Here is a 15,827-nt window from a genome sequence, read left to right on the forward strand (position 1 = left end):
ACGCATCCTCTCAGGGCCCCCCAAGAGGCTGGACCATGCAGAACACCCTTGTCTTGGGCTTCCTCTCCCTTGCCACCACATGGCTCTGAGGCAGCACCTCTCCTGTCTCCTACAGCAAATCTCCTTCCTGAGAATGTGTACACCCTGCTGAAGGACAAGTGGGAGGACCTAAGAGAGGTAGGTGGGCTGCTCCGGATGCAGGGCTGGATCAGGAGCCTCTCTCAAGTCCAGCGACCCCTCAGTGTGGCAGGGCTATTGCCCGTGCAAGCTTCTGCAGCAGATGGAAGAGCTCTCCATCCCGGGGGGGGGCTTGGGGGAGCGGGGATCGAAGACTGTTCTCTGCCACATGATGTCTCCTACCTGGCCAGGTGGGAGTCAGCCACATGCAGCTGGGGGATGAAGGACCGCCGGAGGAGGCTGAAGACCGCTTCAGCATGCCGCTCATCATCACCATCGTCTGCATGGCATCCTTCCTGCTCCTCGTTGCGGCCCTCTATGGCTGCTGCCACCAGCGACTCTCCCAGAGGAAGGATCAGGTGAGCACATCCCTCCTCTGACTAGGGAAGCAGTCCAGTCACCAGACAAGCTCTCGGCTTATTACTCCTGTAGTCCAGCAGGGGACAGTGAGTGGCCTTGGACCCTTCAGGCAGGCAGAGCACCGCCTAGGCAGCCGCCAGCTGCTGAAAGAGGCACCATGGCCTGAGGCAAGAGCAGGACTTTTGAAGAAAAAGATTAGGTTGAAGCCCTGTTCTTGGTGTGACCTTGAGTCCATCATATAACCTCTTGGAGCTTCAGCTGTTCCCACACAGTAGAGACAGTTTCCATCTTGCAGAGCTGTTCTGGGCATTGAAATAAATGGCCCTGTGTGTGCTGTCTCACCAAACTTCTCTCATCTGCTAAACTCTTTATCTTTCAGTTCCACCCAGATCTGTGGTTTTCCCCCGAGTGCCCCTTGAAGGAGCTTTGGGAAAATTTTCATGCCTAGCTTCCTCATGCTCCACCTGAAACCCAATCTCTGGGTCAGCGTGTGTTCAGAGCTGCCCAGGTGATTCTAACATGCAGTCAGAGCCAAATCTGAGAGAGAGGGGGGACGGGATTGTCCCATTGCTGCAGCAGGGATGCCCATGGTGACTGCCCTACCTGTCTTGTCCAGGCTTGGAGAGAGGTCCTTGGTCACCTGGCCTGAAGGGAGGTCATTTTCTCATAGTACTGCTCAATCCACGACTATGGGGGTAATGTGGGTGCTTGGAGAGGTTTTGAGGGAAAGTAATGGAGGAGAGACGAAAATACTTAGTAGGTCCTGGAGAACAAAGTCCATGTTCGCTGACATCAGCGATTCAGACTTGCCCACGGGATGATGGTGAGACCATTGGGGAATTTTAGGGTGTGAAGCAGGCCTGTAGCCAGGGTGACAGCCAGCACCTACATGTGAGCAGAGTGCTTGCTTTAGTCAAATTGGGTTCCCTGAGTCGAAGGAGGTAGCACATGTTAACACTGTATTAAGCCAGGCACCGTGTGCCACCTGTGATCCCATCTACGGGGGAGGCTGAGGCAGGATTGCAAGTTTGAGCTCGGCCTTGGCAACCAACTGAGACCTTGTCTCAAAATAAAATAAAAAGGAATGGGGAATAACTCAGTGATAGAGTATTTGCTTAGCACGCTTGAAGTCTTGGGTTTGATCTCCAATATTGCAAAGGAGAAATAAAAAAAAGAAAGAAAGAAAGAAAAACTTAAGGGTTATAACCCTCCAAAATCACTCTTTCTCCCTGGGTCATCTTCCCCACGCTAGCAACGACTCACAGAGGAGCTACAGACAGTGGAGAATGGTTACCATGACAACCCAACCTTGGAAGTGATGGAGACCTCCTCCGAGATGCAGGAGAAGAAGGTGGTGAACCTTAATGGGGAGTTGGGGGACAGCTGGATCGTCCCTCTGGACAACCTGACCAAGGATGACCTAGATGAGGAAGACACACATCTCTAACTGGGTCTGCTGGTGCCTCGATAGTGCCACAGGCTCCAGACTGACCACCTGAAGTGCCATTTGGACAGAGGGGGAAAATTCCTCCGTTTGAGGAGGGAAAGACTGGGGGAGGAAGAGTGGACTTCAAGGGTTGCTACCTCCCAATCCCCATAGGGCCTTAATTTTTTCCCTTTTCAAGCCGATCATATCCTGTTGTCTAGATCCCTCTTGTAAAGTAACCCACTAGTGCCTGAGCTCAGCGCTGCTGGAGGATGAGAAGGGAGATGGACGAAGAGTCATTGGAAAGGATCTCAGACTCTAGAACAATCCCCTCGTTTCCCAAGTGAGATAACTAAGGATTGAAGAGGGCAGGCGACTTGCACAAGGTCACAGTTACTTGGTGACAGATTCCTCCCTTCACTCCAGGGCTCATCTGTACCAGGCACACTGCTCTTCACTTGTGCCCTCTCTCCAGAGCAGCCCTGGGTAGGGGAACACTCCCGATAGTAAGTGGGCTAGGGAGGAGAGCTGGCCTGTACCCTTTTCAGTGGGATCTGATTATAAGGACAGGTCCCGTGTTTCGATCTCTGACTCCAGCTTCACCTGCCAGTACTCTCCTCTCCCTCCTCTCCTCTTTCTCTCACTCCTTTTCACTCAGTTTTCAGTCCCACTCTGCCCCAGGGCACCAGGGATCAGCACAGGTCATTCATCACCTTGAACCTCTTTTCCTGGATTCTGATTTCTTTGCATCCATTTAACGATGCAGAGGCCTCCCAGTGTGCTTGAGGCCCGCTCACGGGAGCAGTGGGCAGGTGAAGAGAGGAGCTCCTCATCCCAGGGTTGCCTCCTCATGGCAGCTGATTCAGGGCTCAGAAATGACACTGGCCCATTACCCAAGCACCCCTTGAAAATGGACGCTCTCCAAGATCTCCTTTGGCCTTCTGCTCCCACCAGGGATTAAAATCTGCAGTAGCCACAGAAAGTAAGATGTTTCTTTTTGGTCACTGCTCAGCCAATGGATGAATCCCACAAGGCCCAGCCAGAAAGGGCAAGAGTGGTGAGACAGATCTGTGCAGGCCTCCCACCCCCATTCCGATCAGCAGAGGTGTGCCTGAACAGACAATCGATTCATCAAACTGCTGGCAGACAGGTGTTACTTGTTTCACAGGATACTCAGGGACTTTTCAAGTTGCTGAGAGTTTTGTTGTATTTGTTTTTTTTAAATTCAGCACTCCAGTGTCAAAGTCCAAAGCTTCAGCTACTGGAGACTCTTAGTTAGCTCACCTCATGGATTCTGATTCTCCAGAGAGAGAGAAAAGCCAGGACATGAGTGCACTCTAAGGTGCCTGACTTCCCACTCTTCTGGCATGGAGCTAGGCCTTGCTGTTTCCTCTCCCCTGTGTTGCTGGTGGGGCTACTGCAGTTCTGTTTCTGGTGGCATCTCAGGAAAACAAAGCCATGTCTGTTCCCCAGCATAGGGTTTTCTAGGCTCAGCAGTTAGCTGTCTTGTAGAAGGTAACTGAGGATGGGGCATAGTGAGGCTTCATCTGGTTTTCTGAGAGGGGAACTCCTGCATGGAGTTTTGAACTCTGGCCATGGCCTGTATGTTCCTGGGCATAAATTCCCTGGAACCAGCTATCTGCATTGGAACAGTTTATTTTAAAACAGAATAGATGGGGGACAAAGGGGAAAGGTCTATCCTTTCCTAGCTCCTTGTGTCCTGCTCTGAGGCCTGTAGTCATTAAATATCCTAGGGAACAGGGAAGTCCAGGTGATCATGGATTGTACCCAGGAAGTTTTCCAAGAGCTCGAGAGATGCTAGGTTACCAGTATCCAAATGCATCTGTTCTGCTCTTCTGTCACTAGTATTTGGAGGTGGGCAGGATGGGGAACAGTGCCAATTGGAGGAGAAAGAGAGGGAATGTTGGGACAACGGAGAGAGGTCTGTTTGCTTCCTTTCTGCCCAGGGTTCTGTCTGTCCAGTGGGTTTCTGTCATGGCCTATGAGAGGCCAGACTGGATTATTGCTCTTTTGCTGATTCTGGGTCACATTCACTGGCAAGGGCTTTTGACAGAGACAGCAAATATTGCTTCTGCAAATGATCAAAGGATGCAGCCCCAGGGCCTCTTAGAGATGACGACTGTGAAGACTAGAGAGCAGAAACCATGCCTGGTCAGGGGCAGTGAACACAGTTTTATCCAGGGAGAACCTGGGGAAGCACTGGGCTGACTGAGAGGTTCCTTCTTTTTGTGCATCCAAATTGTGCTTTTAGTGGCACTTTGGATCTGACACCTGGCGTTGGCTCGCTCTTGCTGCTAGGATCTCTATATCAACAGGCCATGCCACCAGCAAGTGTAAAACTCATCTTCCCACATGGCTGAGTCTGAGTGCTGTCTGATAATTCAGATTCTGGGGCCAAGAAGAGATAATGGCAACACCAGAGGCTTAGCAAGACTCTGAACCAGTTGTACCAAAGAGAATTTAAGAACTCCATTTCAGTGGCAAACCACTGTTTCCCCATGCTGCAAAAACCGTGAATCTGATAATTCCCCAAGTTACAAAAACCATAGATCTGAAGATTTTGATTGGATGAAACTCAGTGGGCAGCATGCTGCCTTGTGAGTGGGAGAGTAGCACGTACAGACAGATCTGCACTGGAAGGCGGAGTCCGGGTTTAATCTAGTAGACACCGGGTATGCCCACTGCTTTTTAAGAAAAACTATTGGAAGATTTATTTAAACCATTTTTGAGCTTTACCTTTTTTTTTTTTTTTTTTTTTTGACAACATACTGGAGAAACTTTGAATAAGTTCAAACTGATATATAGATATACATATTTTTGACAGTGTAAATACAACAGCCATGTTAATCTACCCTGCACTGCTTTTAAGTAAATACACTTTGAAAATAAATCCATTAGCTAAGGGAGATGGCGAGGCTTTTTTTTTTTCTCTGAACAAGAATGTAAATGTCTATCTTACTAGAAATGGCAAGTTTTTGTTTTCTTTTTTAACAACAAAAATATTCAATAAGACAGGCTGGGGACAAAATATTTGTCTTGCAGATTGGGCATTTTCATTTTAAAATATGATCTCTTCTCCCACCAAGTGTCAGTCCCATGCCAGTAAGGGCTAGGGTCAGGTGCACTAGATGAAGAGTGATACTCTGGTCACAGGGACAGAGATGTAGAGATCTAGTCCAGTCTTTTTCCACAGATAAACCTGAAGCCCACATAGACAAAGTGACAGAAACGGGATTAATTAATGGATCCATTGATGGTCCCATGCTGTGTGCCTCCAAAGAAATCAGGGAACTAAGGACTGCCACTTGCAGGCAGGTTGACACAGACATGACACCATTTCTTCCCCCAAACTACCCTAACAAGGCCAGAGATGCAGAGTGACAGCAGTTTTAACAGTCTAGCGATGTTCCTATTTTATGTCACTACATCATATAGGTCTAAGATGTAAATGAGCAATTCTTTCTGCCAAGAAACCGTGTTATGTGAGCTCTCCCTTAGGAAACCTTCCTGTAGTTGAGGATCAAAGGGAACAAGTCAGGGAAGGCAGTGCAAGAGAAAACCAGAGCCTACTTTTCGTCAATGTTGCGCTGATTCCCAACACCCAGGGAAAGCAGGGGATTACTATTTCATGGGGTTTTGTTTTTATTAGTGAATGTTAAAAATAATTTGCCCAGGAGACTGGGGGAGCATGTGTCTTAGTGGACAGGGGTCTGAAGTACACTGGAATTTACTGAGAAACTTGTTTGTAAAGACTATAGTTAATTATTGCATTTTCTTATAAAAATATATTTTGAGAAATTGTACACTGTCAATTAAAATGCTTTTCTGTAAGCTGGTTCAAGCCCTGGTATTTTGCTTGACTTAAATTCTTTAACTGAGCTGTCTCATCATGGAAAAAAACTCCCCTGCTCTTAGTGACACTGACCAGTGACACTGATCTGTGTGGGTGCAGGAGGGGAGTGGGATGAAGTAGGAAGGAAGGAGGGCATCCTAGAGGTGGCGAGTTCTCCACTCCACCTCAGGCCACCCTGTGGATCCTAAGAGGAGGTCATTTTCTCTCAGGCACTGTTGTTTCTCTCTCTCCCTGATGCTTATGCTTTGGGTACAGCTGAGTAACCACCAGGGAAGATCCCATGTGGGTTGCTGAGCCCTGATCAGGTATGAAAAACTGGCCAAGAGAAGAACACAAATATAAGTATAAAAAACAACCAACTCTGTTCGGGCCCTGTTTCTGCCCCTTAGAGGATCTGCTTACTTGTCAGGAGAGACTTCTGTCTGACTCTTCTGCAGGTACACAGTGAAGGAGGAGGTTCAGGGAAGGCCTCAGATGATTCTGATTCTTTTCATCTCCAAGGGTGGTAGTGCTACAGCTGCACGTTAGCTCAGGGCTTCATCATTCCCAGTTTATAGAACATGGCAGATAGATTTGGTCCGTTTGCCTCCACCATTCAGTTTACAGAACATTTTAACGTAGTGTCTAGGGAGCTGGCACCACTTAAGGAAATGAAGTGCAGAGATTTACACAGCCATTTAAATGTTAGTCTTAGGCCTAGACTACATCTTTTCTCTCTTCAGGCCTATATTCTTAACAGCATTCACGCTTGACTTTATTTCAGTTTATTTCTAGAATGTAGTATCTGTTAACAGGATTTTCCTTTCATTTGGTAATTCTATAAGCTCACGCCACCCTGAAGGGGTGGGTCAGAGTTGGGCCTGTGTATTTTGAGGTTAACTTCACAAATGTGCCAAGGATACTGGAAGGAGTCCAAATGCCAGGACTTCCTGCAGGTCCCTGGCCCTGATCACGGGCACACTGATCTGAGTGACTCAGAGTTTATCAAAGGCCACAAATTCTTCTAAGACTCCATTCTTCCTGAATAGGGCACTGACCCCGCTCCCTGCCTACCAAGAGGTGCTCTCAGTTGGCATTTCAATGGTATGCCTCTTTTGTCATTTACAACCTCCCTGTTCTGTAAGTTCCCTCCCAAACCACTCACTTATGTCTTGCATACCCCCCCAGCCCCCGCTGCCGGAGAAAAATAGATGAAGAATAGGTCTGGCTACTCTAAGTGGGAATGCTTGTGATAAATACGGAGTATTTTTCAAAGACCTTGGCAATTTATGGATAAGCAAAAATCAATGGAACCCTAGCAAAGACCATCTGCTGCCAATATTTACTTAACCAAGTTGAGACTTCTAAGGCTACCTGGAGGTTGGTAGTGGATGTGGAGGTAAACGGGATTCCTGGCTCCTTGACTGCCCATCCTATTGGCCAAGTTCAGAGGGTAGTGCTACAAATACAGCCAAGTGTCCTCAGCTCCCATTTTGAGTTTTGCCAATCATCAAACTTCCCTAGCCAAGCCATTTTTTACCTCGTTCTTCTCTCCCCCGTGTAAGGAAAATATTTCTGGCAAGGCCATTTATCTGACTCCCCTTGCTTTTCCTGGGTGAGAAACCTAGCAGGAAGGTCCACTGCAGACATCAGAAAAGCTCACAGCAGCTTAACTCAAAGCACCCTGCTCTGCTGTCCTCTTCCCTGTAACAAAAAGCTCCACTCTTCCTTTTCTGCCTCAGACATGCAACAGGCAAAGGAAGGTGGGAGTTAAGTATGGGCATATAGGGCCCAAAACAGCAACTGCATGCTCACCGGAGTGGTGCAGCTGACACCTCAATGGTGTTCAGCACCAAGTCTTTGCTCACTGCTGTTTTCCCACTAGAAGATAGTGGCGGATGTCAGGGGTGGTGTCCTACAGTTTGACCCCTTTGTGTTAATTCTTTGGAGAATTAACCAAGGAAAGGTCAATTCCTTACCTTATCACAGCACCTCATGTTTTCCTGTTTTTAGAACACAAAGAAATGTTGACTTCTGAGCCACACTTAAAGCACACCCTAGAAATAAAAGCTATGCAGTAAGATATGGCTTGACTTGTAAGTTGAGAAAACATAATCCCCACATGGAGTGAATAGCTGACAACTCCAGAATGTAGGACCACAGAGCCAGAAAGGAGATGACAAAGGCTGAGACCTCCCTGTTATTCTGAGGCCACACGGAGAGCTCACACAACTCAACCCAGACAACCTAGGGCCTTTATTTGGCATATTTCTGAGTTAATTTTTCCAAATTCAGCAACACTTGCAGGTTCTCTCCCTTTACTATTTTTTTCTACAATTTTCTGTTTCAGTCCAGTTTTTTCTCTTAGTTCCTAATTGATATAAGCATGACCCCTTAAGACTTGTGAAACAAGTCCAAATTCACAAAACAGACATACACAGAAAAATGTTTGTGGTTAAAATAACAACAAGAAATGGAGACAGGTGTGGCACATGCCTGTAATCCCAGCTGTGGGGGAGGCTGCGACAGGAGGACTGCCAAAGCCAGCCTCAGCAAAAGCGAGGCGCTAAGCAACTCAGTGAGAGCCTGTCTCTAATATACAAAATAGGACTGGGGATGTGGCTCAGTGGTCGAATGCCCCTGAGTTCAATCCCCAGTACCAAAACAAGCAAACAAAAAAAACCCAAAAAACCAAATAAATAGACAAACAGACAAATAATTTGCTAGATCCTTTACTTTATTGCTGCTGGTGTGCTTCACCATGAGCTATCTCACCAGCTCTTGTCACCAAAATCAGGGGTGTATACCACACTCTGCTCCACCAGTTTTTTTGGTGCTAGGGATTGAACCCAGACGTGCTTAATTACTGAGTCACATCCTGAGCTCTTTTTTAAAAAAATTTACTTTGAGTATGAATTGTCAAGATCATTGTATGGACATGTGTAACTAATAAAATTTTTTTTGTTTAAATTTTATTTTGAGATTGGGTCTAAGTTGCTTAGAGCCTTGCTAAATTGCTGAGGCTGGATTTGAACTTGCGATGCTTCTGTCTTAGCCTCCCAAGTTGCTGAGATTTCAGGTGTGCACTATGGTGTCCGGCTTCACCAGGGTTTGTTTGTTTTTTAAATGGAAACATCTCCCAGAAACTCTGTGAGCTCAGCCAATATTTTTTGGTTTGAGCAGTCTCTAAGGATAAACACCCAAAGGCCCTTCTACACTGTATCATTTTCCATTTCTGGAAAACTGAATAAAGCACCCTTTAAAAGTTGACTTCAAAGTAATTTTGCAAACATAAGACATCTTGTGGTATCCATATATAACTTTTTATTAAGAAAATGAACAAAATACATTCTTTCTCCATATGTACATTACATACAACATAATTCTACAATTGCAATTGTTCAGCAGATCACTCATATTTACTCACAAAATAGTGATAACATATGTACCAAACCTGGGATTAGAAAATTACCTGTACTTAAAAAAAAAAAAAAATCCCAAAATATCCACATGAATTGGATAAAAGGCAAACCAGAAAGGATCACAAAAGGGATAGGGAAGACCACAGAACATAATATAACCCAACAATGTTTAAACAATTGATGTTAGAAGAGATCTGATACCCAAAAAAGCACTCTTTAAATTCTCCAAATAGCTCTTGCCAGCCTTCCATCTGTTTCAGGTACTTGAGGATACAGTCTAACCCCATAAGAGAGGGTTAAAGGAAAGAGGAAACAACAAGGTGTTTTCTCATACAATCTCATCTGAAATGTTATGGAGGTGAAAAACTTGTTAATCTTAGCTGATGTTTAGAGAAATATGTTCATTTTGTCTATTTTGTTTTGCTCTGCAAAAAAGTAACTCTACCTTTTTGAGTGTGGGTTGAATTTTGGCCACGTAATGAAGTGTATTACAAACAGAAGGCTCCTCATAGTCTGAACAGATTCCATATATCTAAAGAGCATAAAAATTCAAATGAGTCTTAGGGGTGAAATTTCCAATGACCTGAACTTTTCAGGCTTAAAGATACTTATCAACATTATTATTTTCAGACTGTGCAGAAGATAATGCTTAAGGAAGGTAAGTAAGGGTGGGATATATCTTGCTGTCTGGGCCTTCCTACATGCAGGTGGTACAAAACTATGAGAATGGCTCTGTTAACTTTTTTTTTTTTTTAAATCTTTTCAGGACGTTGCCATTTTTCATAATGGAAAAAAGTCAGAAAAGAAAGTGGAGAGGCCTCATCAATTAACAAGGGGTTTCCTTCTTTACAATTAGCAGTTTTCTATGATAAGCATATTTTTATAATCACAAAATCAATTCATGTTTTTAAAATGACATAAATGGCATTTAACACAGTCCAACTGTCAAATGAGCTGCTTGCTATCATAGCATGTTTCCCTGAAGGATGAGATTCCCCTGGTGATGGTGGAGCTTCATCTTCTCCATCTAATTTCCAGTCCAACTTTGGGTTTTGAAGATCTCTTTCTGTCTGAAGGGATCTTAGTTTCTGGCCACTAAGTACTTCTAGTTCATAAATGAGCTGACTTAAAAAAAAATTCTAACATCTTTCCCAAGCTGTTTATAAATATGTCATTTGGAAAGATGGAATACTGTATGTTCCCAAGACTAAGACAAAGAGGTTTTCTGCTTAATTTTTCTGTCGTATTATTTTGAGGTTGAAGACTCCACTTTACATAGATTTTTGAAGTGATGGTAAGGGAAGGAATCTTTAAAAAGAAACACACAGCACCACATAAAAATAAATAAATAAAATAAAGTATTGCTTCCATCTATAACTAAAAAAATAATAAAAAAGATAATTCATACTTCCTAATCTAATTTAATTAATTTCAAAAGACATTTCACACAAGTCACAAAAGTAGGCTAGCTTAAAGAATAATACAATCAAAAGTATCTCTTGTTCAGGCTAAATGTAATGGGTAAGAAAGGTAATCCACTTTTATTTTTCTAAACAGAAGCTTTATAATTAAGGAAGAAAATCACTTATAACTGGTTACTCACCAAAATCATTTTTTCTGGGAAAGGAAAAAAAATCTCAAAATTAAGTACATGACTTAAAAAAAAAAGTCTTCCCCTATAGAAGACTTCTCCTCATATTTAATCTCATATTTTAGATCTTAACATCTTATCAAATTGGGGGTTGGGCTGACAATTACTTTCCTATGCCTTACAACTTTGCAGTTAGTGCTTTTATGAGCATAGCTAATGTGTATGTAAAACAGCAAAGATTTTACAAAGGTAAAAGTACCGTGGGATCTCATAAGGATGCAATTCAAAAATATAAAGCCACCCATCTATGTCCTCAGTGGTCAGAAGGTAAACTAGAAATCCTCTGATTGAAATCTGATAGAAATCCTGGGTTGATCCCATGCACCACAAACAAATAATCAAAGGTAAACATGGCAATTACAATGCGACATGTTCAAGAGTCATTTGCAAATATATGCTTATAATTTAAGATCCACTCTTTTGATTCAACTGAATTTGTAAAGTTATGCCAGTTGCAAGGGAGTTGGGGCTTATTCTAGCTACCTAATCACTTTACAGATGTGGAGAAGACCTAAAGAAAAAAACCAAAATTATCAAATACCTGTAATATCCAGGATTCATGTATTTCTTGGCAAAGCAGAACTGAGACCCCCTAGGATTATATATATGATTAATTCATTTTAAAGCCTGAAACTAATGTCATGTCAATACTGTATGGGTTGTAAGTTATACATGAGATAACAATTTTCTTCCTATTTTAAAAGCCTACGAAATGAATACCAACCTAATGACACTTGCTAACTGTAAGAAAGATTTTCTTGAGATATGCTAATAAAGGAAAGAAATAAAGCTCAAAATTGGCTACTTGAGCAACTTCTTAATCACACACACAGAACTGTTCCATATATCGGTGTATTTCTCCTTCTGCCAATTAATCTGGCTTTCATGACTGAAAGTGAAGAAGGGTATCTCCTCAAGCTGGTATTTGTGTGGCAGTCACAATTCACTGCTCAGAATTCTGAATTCACTGCTGGGAATGCCAGCATCCCAGATGGTCCAGAACCATGTTTCAGCAAGTGCTTAAACTAGATGAAGAAGCAAGTTCTTTGGGAGCTCAACAACTGCATGTTAAAATATTTTACTGCTAGTTTTCCCTCTGGATACTTATCAAGGAATTGTCTACACTGGGGTTTCTGTTTTATCTTAAGATCTCCAACAAATACTTGAGAAGAGGTGAACAGTAACTAACAAAGACATGTTATTTTCCAAAGACTAGTCACAATAACTGAATATTCTAGACACATAAGCTTTGATTACTTTTGATTCTTTTCCATAGTACTACATTATGAAAATTATTCACAGTTAAAAACGAAGAGTTTTCTGCTTTATTTAAATTTAAAACTTCAAACTCATGAAGTTACTACTATCTTTTCAGCTGTTTCTGAAGTTCAATACTTCAAAGTCAAAATGTCTTAGTCAAAATAGGCATCACACACACTTCATGCTGTTTCAACAGGAGACGAAAAGGAACACACATGATCTCATAACTGTAAGTGATTTCTTACAACTGGTTTCCTTCCCTACCAAACACTCTCCTCTTCTACCACCATGTTTTGTTGACACTCTAGTTCTCAGATAACATCCACATAAAATTCTGGTTTTAAGCAAATTTAACAGTGTTAGGGGGACATGATTGTATAAATAGAATTTCTAAATGATGACTCTAATTATAAGATCAACCAGAACCATCCTGTTTTTTTGTGTTAAGTAGTGACCTGGGATCCAGTTCAAGATGCTACTTGACAGAAAAAGATAGTTTCCCCTGAAGGGTCTTCTCTCATTTACTCTATCCTCTAATGACTCCTTAGGTTAAGGTCTATACAAGTTACTATGATTTCATCACTGGCTGTATGAGAAGGAAATTCGTCATTTGGAACTGGATCTAAATTCACATTCTTGAGGGGGAAGAAATGTTATGTGGCCATGTTATTTTTATTTGGGGGAAAAAAAAGAGAATACCCATCATTTTCATGGCAGTTAAAGCTATTTCTAATATTCAACTATATCAGAAGTCAAATGCCAGTTCTTAACACAAATTCCAACTTCAATAGAAAATCAAAACTACTTAAGTGAAATGGGAACGGAGATAAAAAGGATAGAAATAAAATAGAAAGAAACTAGGCAAATGAAAATTCTGATGGCATGCCAAATTCCATGTGTTCTCTTATAAAATTTAAACTCTACCAATAGCTCCTCCATAAGAGTTGCCCTACAAAGCCACCATTACTATTCCCCAATGAAAATGACACGTACATGTTTACAGCAATATCAAAATGTTATTTCTTTAATAATATACATTTTAAAATTTCACTACTCTCTTGTCATAAGCAAGGATAACAGAACATATCTGCCTCAAAATGATGTTGACCTGTTTTTTTCCAAGCACTACAATTGTCCTAAGCAATGCATGGATATCAAGGAAGTCCAGGGCTACAAAAGTTAATAAAAGTTAAATTAGCTTAGAAAAAATAAATGGAAACACAATTCACAGTATTTGGTGAGTAGGAAGAATTGAAGGTTAAAAAATAAGGAATAAATAAAAACTCTGAAATAGGTCTGAGAAAAACAAAAAGAGCATTTGGTGAAGAAATCAACAGACTGTAATAATAAGTCCCCCACTTTGTGACTTTGGCAATGTCATTCAGCTGAGCTAGTTGGCTCCATGTTACTTCAACCAACTTGGAAACTATGACCCTTAAATGACATATCGCTAGACCACAAGGTTTGGATAGCCAATCAGCATTAAGACAAATCATACAGAGATATAATTATATGCAGACCTCCATGATACTCCTCCCACTATAGACTTTTTTTGGGGAACCTCACATCCTAGACCATCTCCTAATTTCAACTTGGTGGAAATTTAGCCAGAAATTTTGGCAAAGGGGATAAGACTGTGGATCAACAAGAATTATTAAGGAGCGTTAGAGAATACATATTTTATAGCTGTATGACTTACAGTACACATTATAATGATCTCCTCCCAGAGAAATCACTTCAAACCATAATCCTCAACTGTTATGCACCATTCAGCCAAGGATTTCACACAACTTCCACTCAGGAAAAATCAAATGACTCACCAATACCAAAGAATTTCACATAGTGTTAAGAATAATTACAGATTAACATCTTTGTGTAATTACCACGAAATTAAAACTCAGGAAACAAAATTAGGAAAATACTTGTGCTTTTTGACCTATTAAGCTTCATTCTTAATCTCTCACAAAATGATTAAGTGTCTCAAACTAGTTTTCATTTGTAAGTTAGATTTTAAAATCTTGTTTTATTAAACAAAACTCTGTTAATGTGTATCTCTACACAGCACTTTCTTTTTTTGGCATTAATGAATCCAGGAAGCATTTTACTACTAAGCTATATCCCCAATACGTTTTTCGTTTTTGTTTTTGTTTGGACACAGGGTCTCCCTAAGTTGCCCAGACTGGCTTCCTCCAAGTAACTGAGACTGAAGAGTATGACAACACTTTTAAGGCAGATGTGAAGAGATCTACTGGAATAACAAATTGCCAGCCACTTATAAACGATATACATATTTCACTCACAAATGCAGCTTTTCAAGCTTACAGAATTACTGAGCCCTACATCCGACAAGATTTTCTGACAAACCAGTGACTCCACTTTTTAATGTTTTCTTTCAGATTTTACTTATTAGACATGGACAGTCAGTTTTTGTATAAATGAAAATCACAACTAAAAAGATACCTTTGATAAAGGTTAACATTGTCAACTGCAGCACAGAGGTAGGCACCCAATTATGAATTCCTTTGCTTGAATGAGAGTTATGTACTCCGAATTAATCAAGCTGTCCATGTGAGGTCTCTGTTATTTCACAAAACAAAATGCATTTGAGAAGTGACTTGCAAATCAAATCATTTCTCACAAAATACAACCACTAAAAATGATATTAGAGATCTAGTTTATTTTTGGTTGAATATAATATATTCCACTGGGGAAAAGAGAATTGGGAATGAGGATAAAATTAAGCAAACTGTACCCTACCAATTAATGTGTCTAAAGCAGCAGCCAGGTGTTTGAATTTGGTACTAAGCTAGAGTGAAAGAATTTTTAAGTAATAGAGCATACATATTTGGCCAGCTAAATACCAAATTTGATTATTTAAATTATAATATAATGTTGGAATTTTGAGAAATGTACGTCGGTCCTCACTGAACATGTTCCAAACGAGGGTTCTGATATGCAATGGGGTGAACGATATATCGATCTTGAACGTGGATATTCAAAGCCCTATGTTCTCTGCAGTCAATCCTGGCAGTGCTCCATTAAATTTCCAAGGGACAGATCCTAACTTATCTAGTTAGTTCACTCCTCAGTAAGTCTATCTCACTTAGGCAACACAAAGTATTTCACTATGATTCAACAACATTTAAACATGTAACAACAACAAAAAAAAGGGGGGGGGGGAATTTTCACCTAAATATAAGAAAACATGAAATTATATTAAAAAAAAACTAGAGAAATGTAGTTAGGAAAAAAGAAAGACATAAATCACTGCAATTAAGAACTAAATTTTCTCCAAATAATATGGAGACTGAGGAATTGATGAAAAAAAAAAAAAAAAAAGATAAAAAAGGCACTGTAAAAACAAATGGTGGAGGGCAGCAAAATTTCATTTGGTTAATGTTTTAAAGTGCCAGAATTCATGGTAACTAAACTAGAGATTTTAAATTTTGGCAGTCTTATCAAGTCCTTTTCTGTTAATCTTCTAATTTGCATCTATTTCCACAAAATCAAATTCAATGTGCTATAATATTAGTGATATTAATATTTTATGTTCACACTGTCACTTGGAATTATTTTATGAAACTGTACAAGTCTAACTAGAATAAATTTACTTGATTGTACAGTCAATGAATTATTGTGTATCTACATAATTTGGCATTTGCTGAATTACACAGTATA

General features: G+C 41.2%; 1 protein-coding gene across 1 annotated transcript in view; it reads left to right on the forward strand.

Annotated features, from left to right (window-relative positions):
• Positions 1 to 5,285, forward strand: part of Podxl (podocalyxin like) — a 71,161-nt gene extending 65,876 nt beyond the window's left edge. The window contains exons 7-9 of the mRNA XM_071607417.1: positions 116 to 177; positions 369 to 536; positions 1,790 to 5,285. Coding sequence (XP_071463518.1) covers positions 116 to 177; positions 369 to 536; positions 1,790 to 1,984 — 425 coding nt within the window. The 3' untranslated portion in view covers positions 1,985 to 5,285. The remainder of the gene's footprint in view (positions 1 to 115; positions 178 to 368; positions 537 to 1,789) is intronic.
• Positions 5,286 to 15,827: the final 10,542 nt, after the last annotated feature.

Source organism: Marmota flaviventris, chromosome 1 (genome assembly GCF_047511675.1).
Source record: "Marmota flaviventris isolate mMarFla1 chromosome 1, mMarFla1.hap1, whole genome shotgun sequence".
Taxonomy (NCBI): Eukaryota; Metazoa; Chordata; class Mammalia; order Rodentia; family Sciuridae; genus Marmota; species Marmota flaviventris.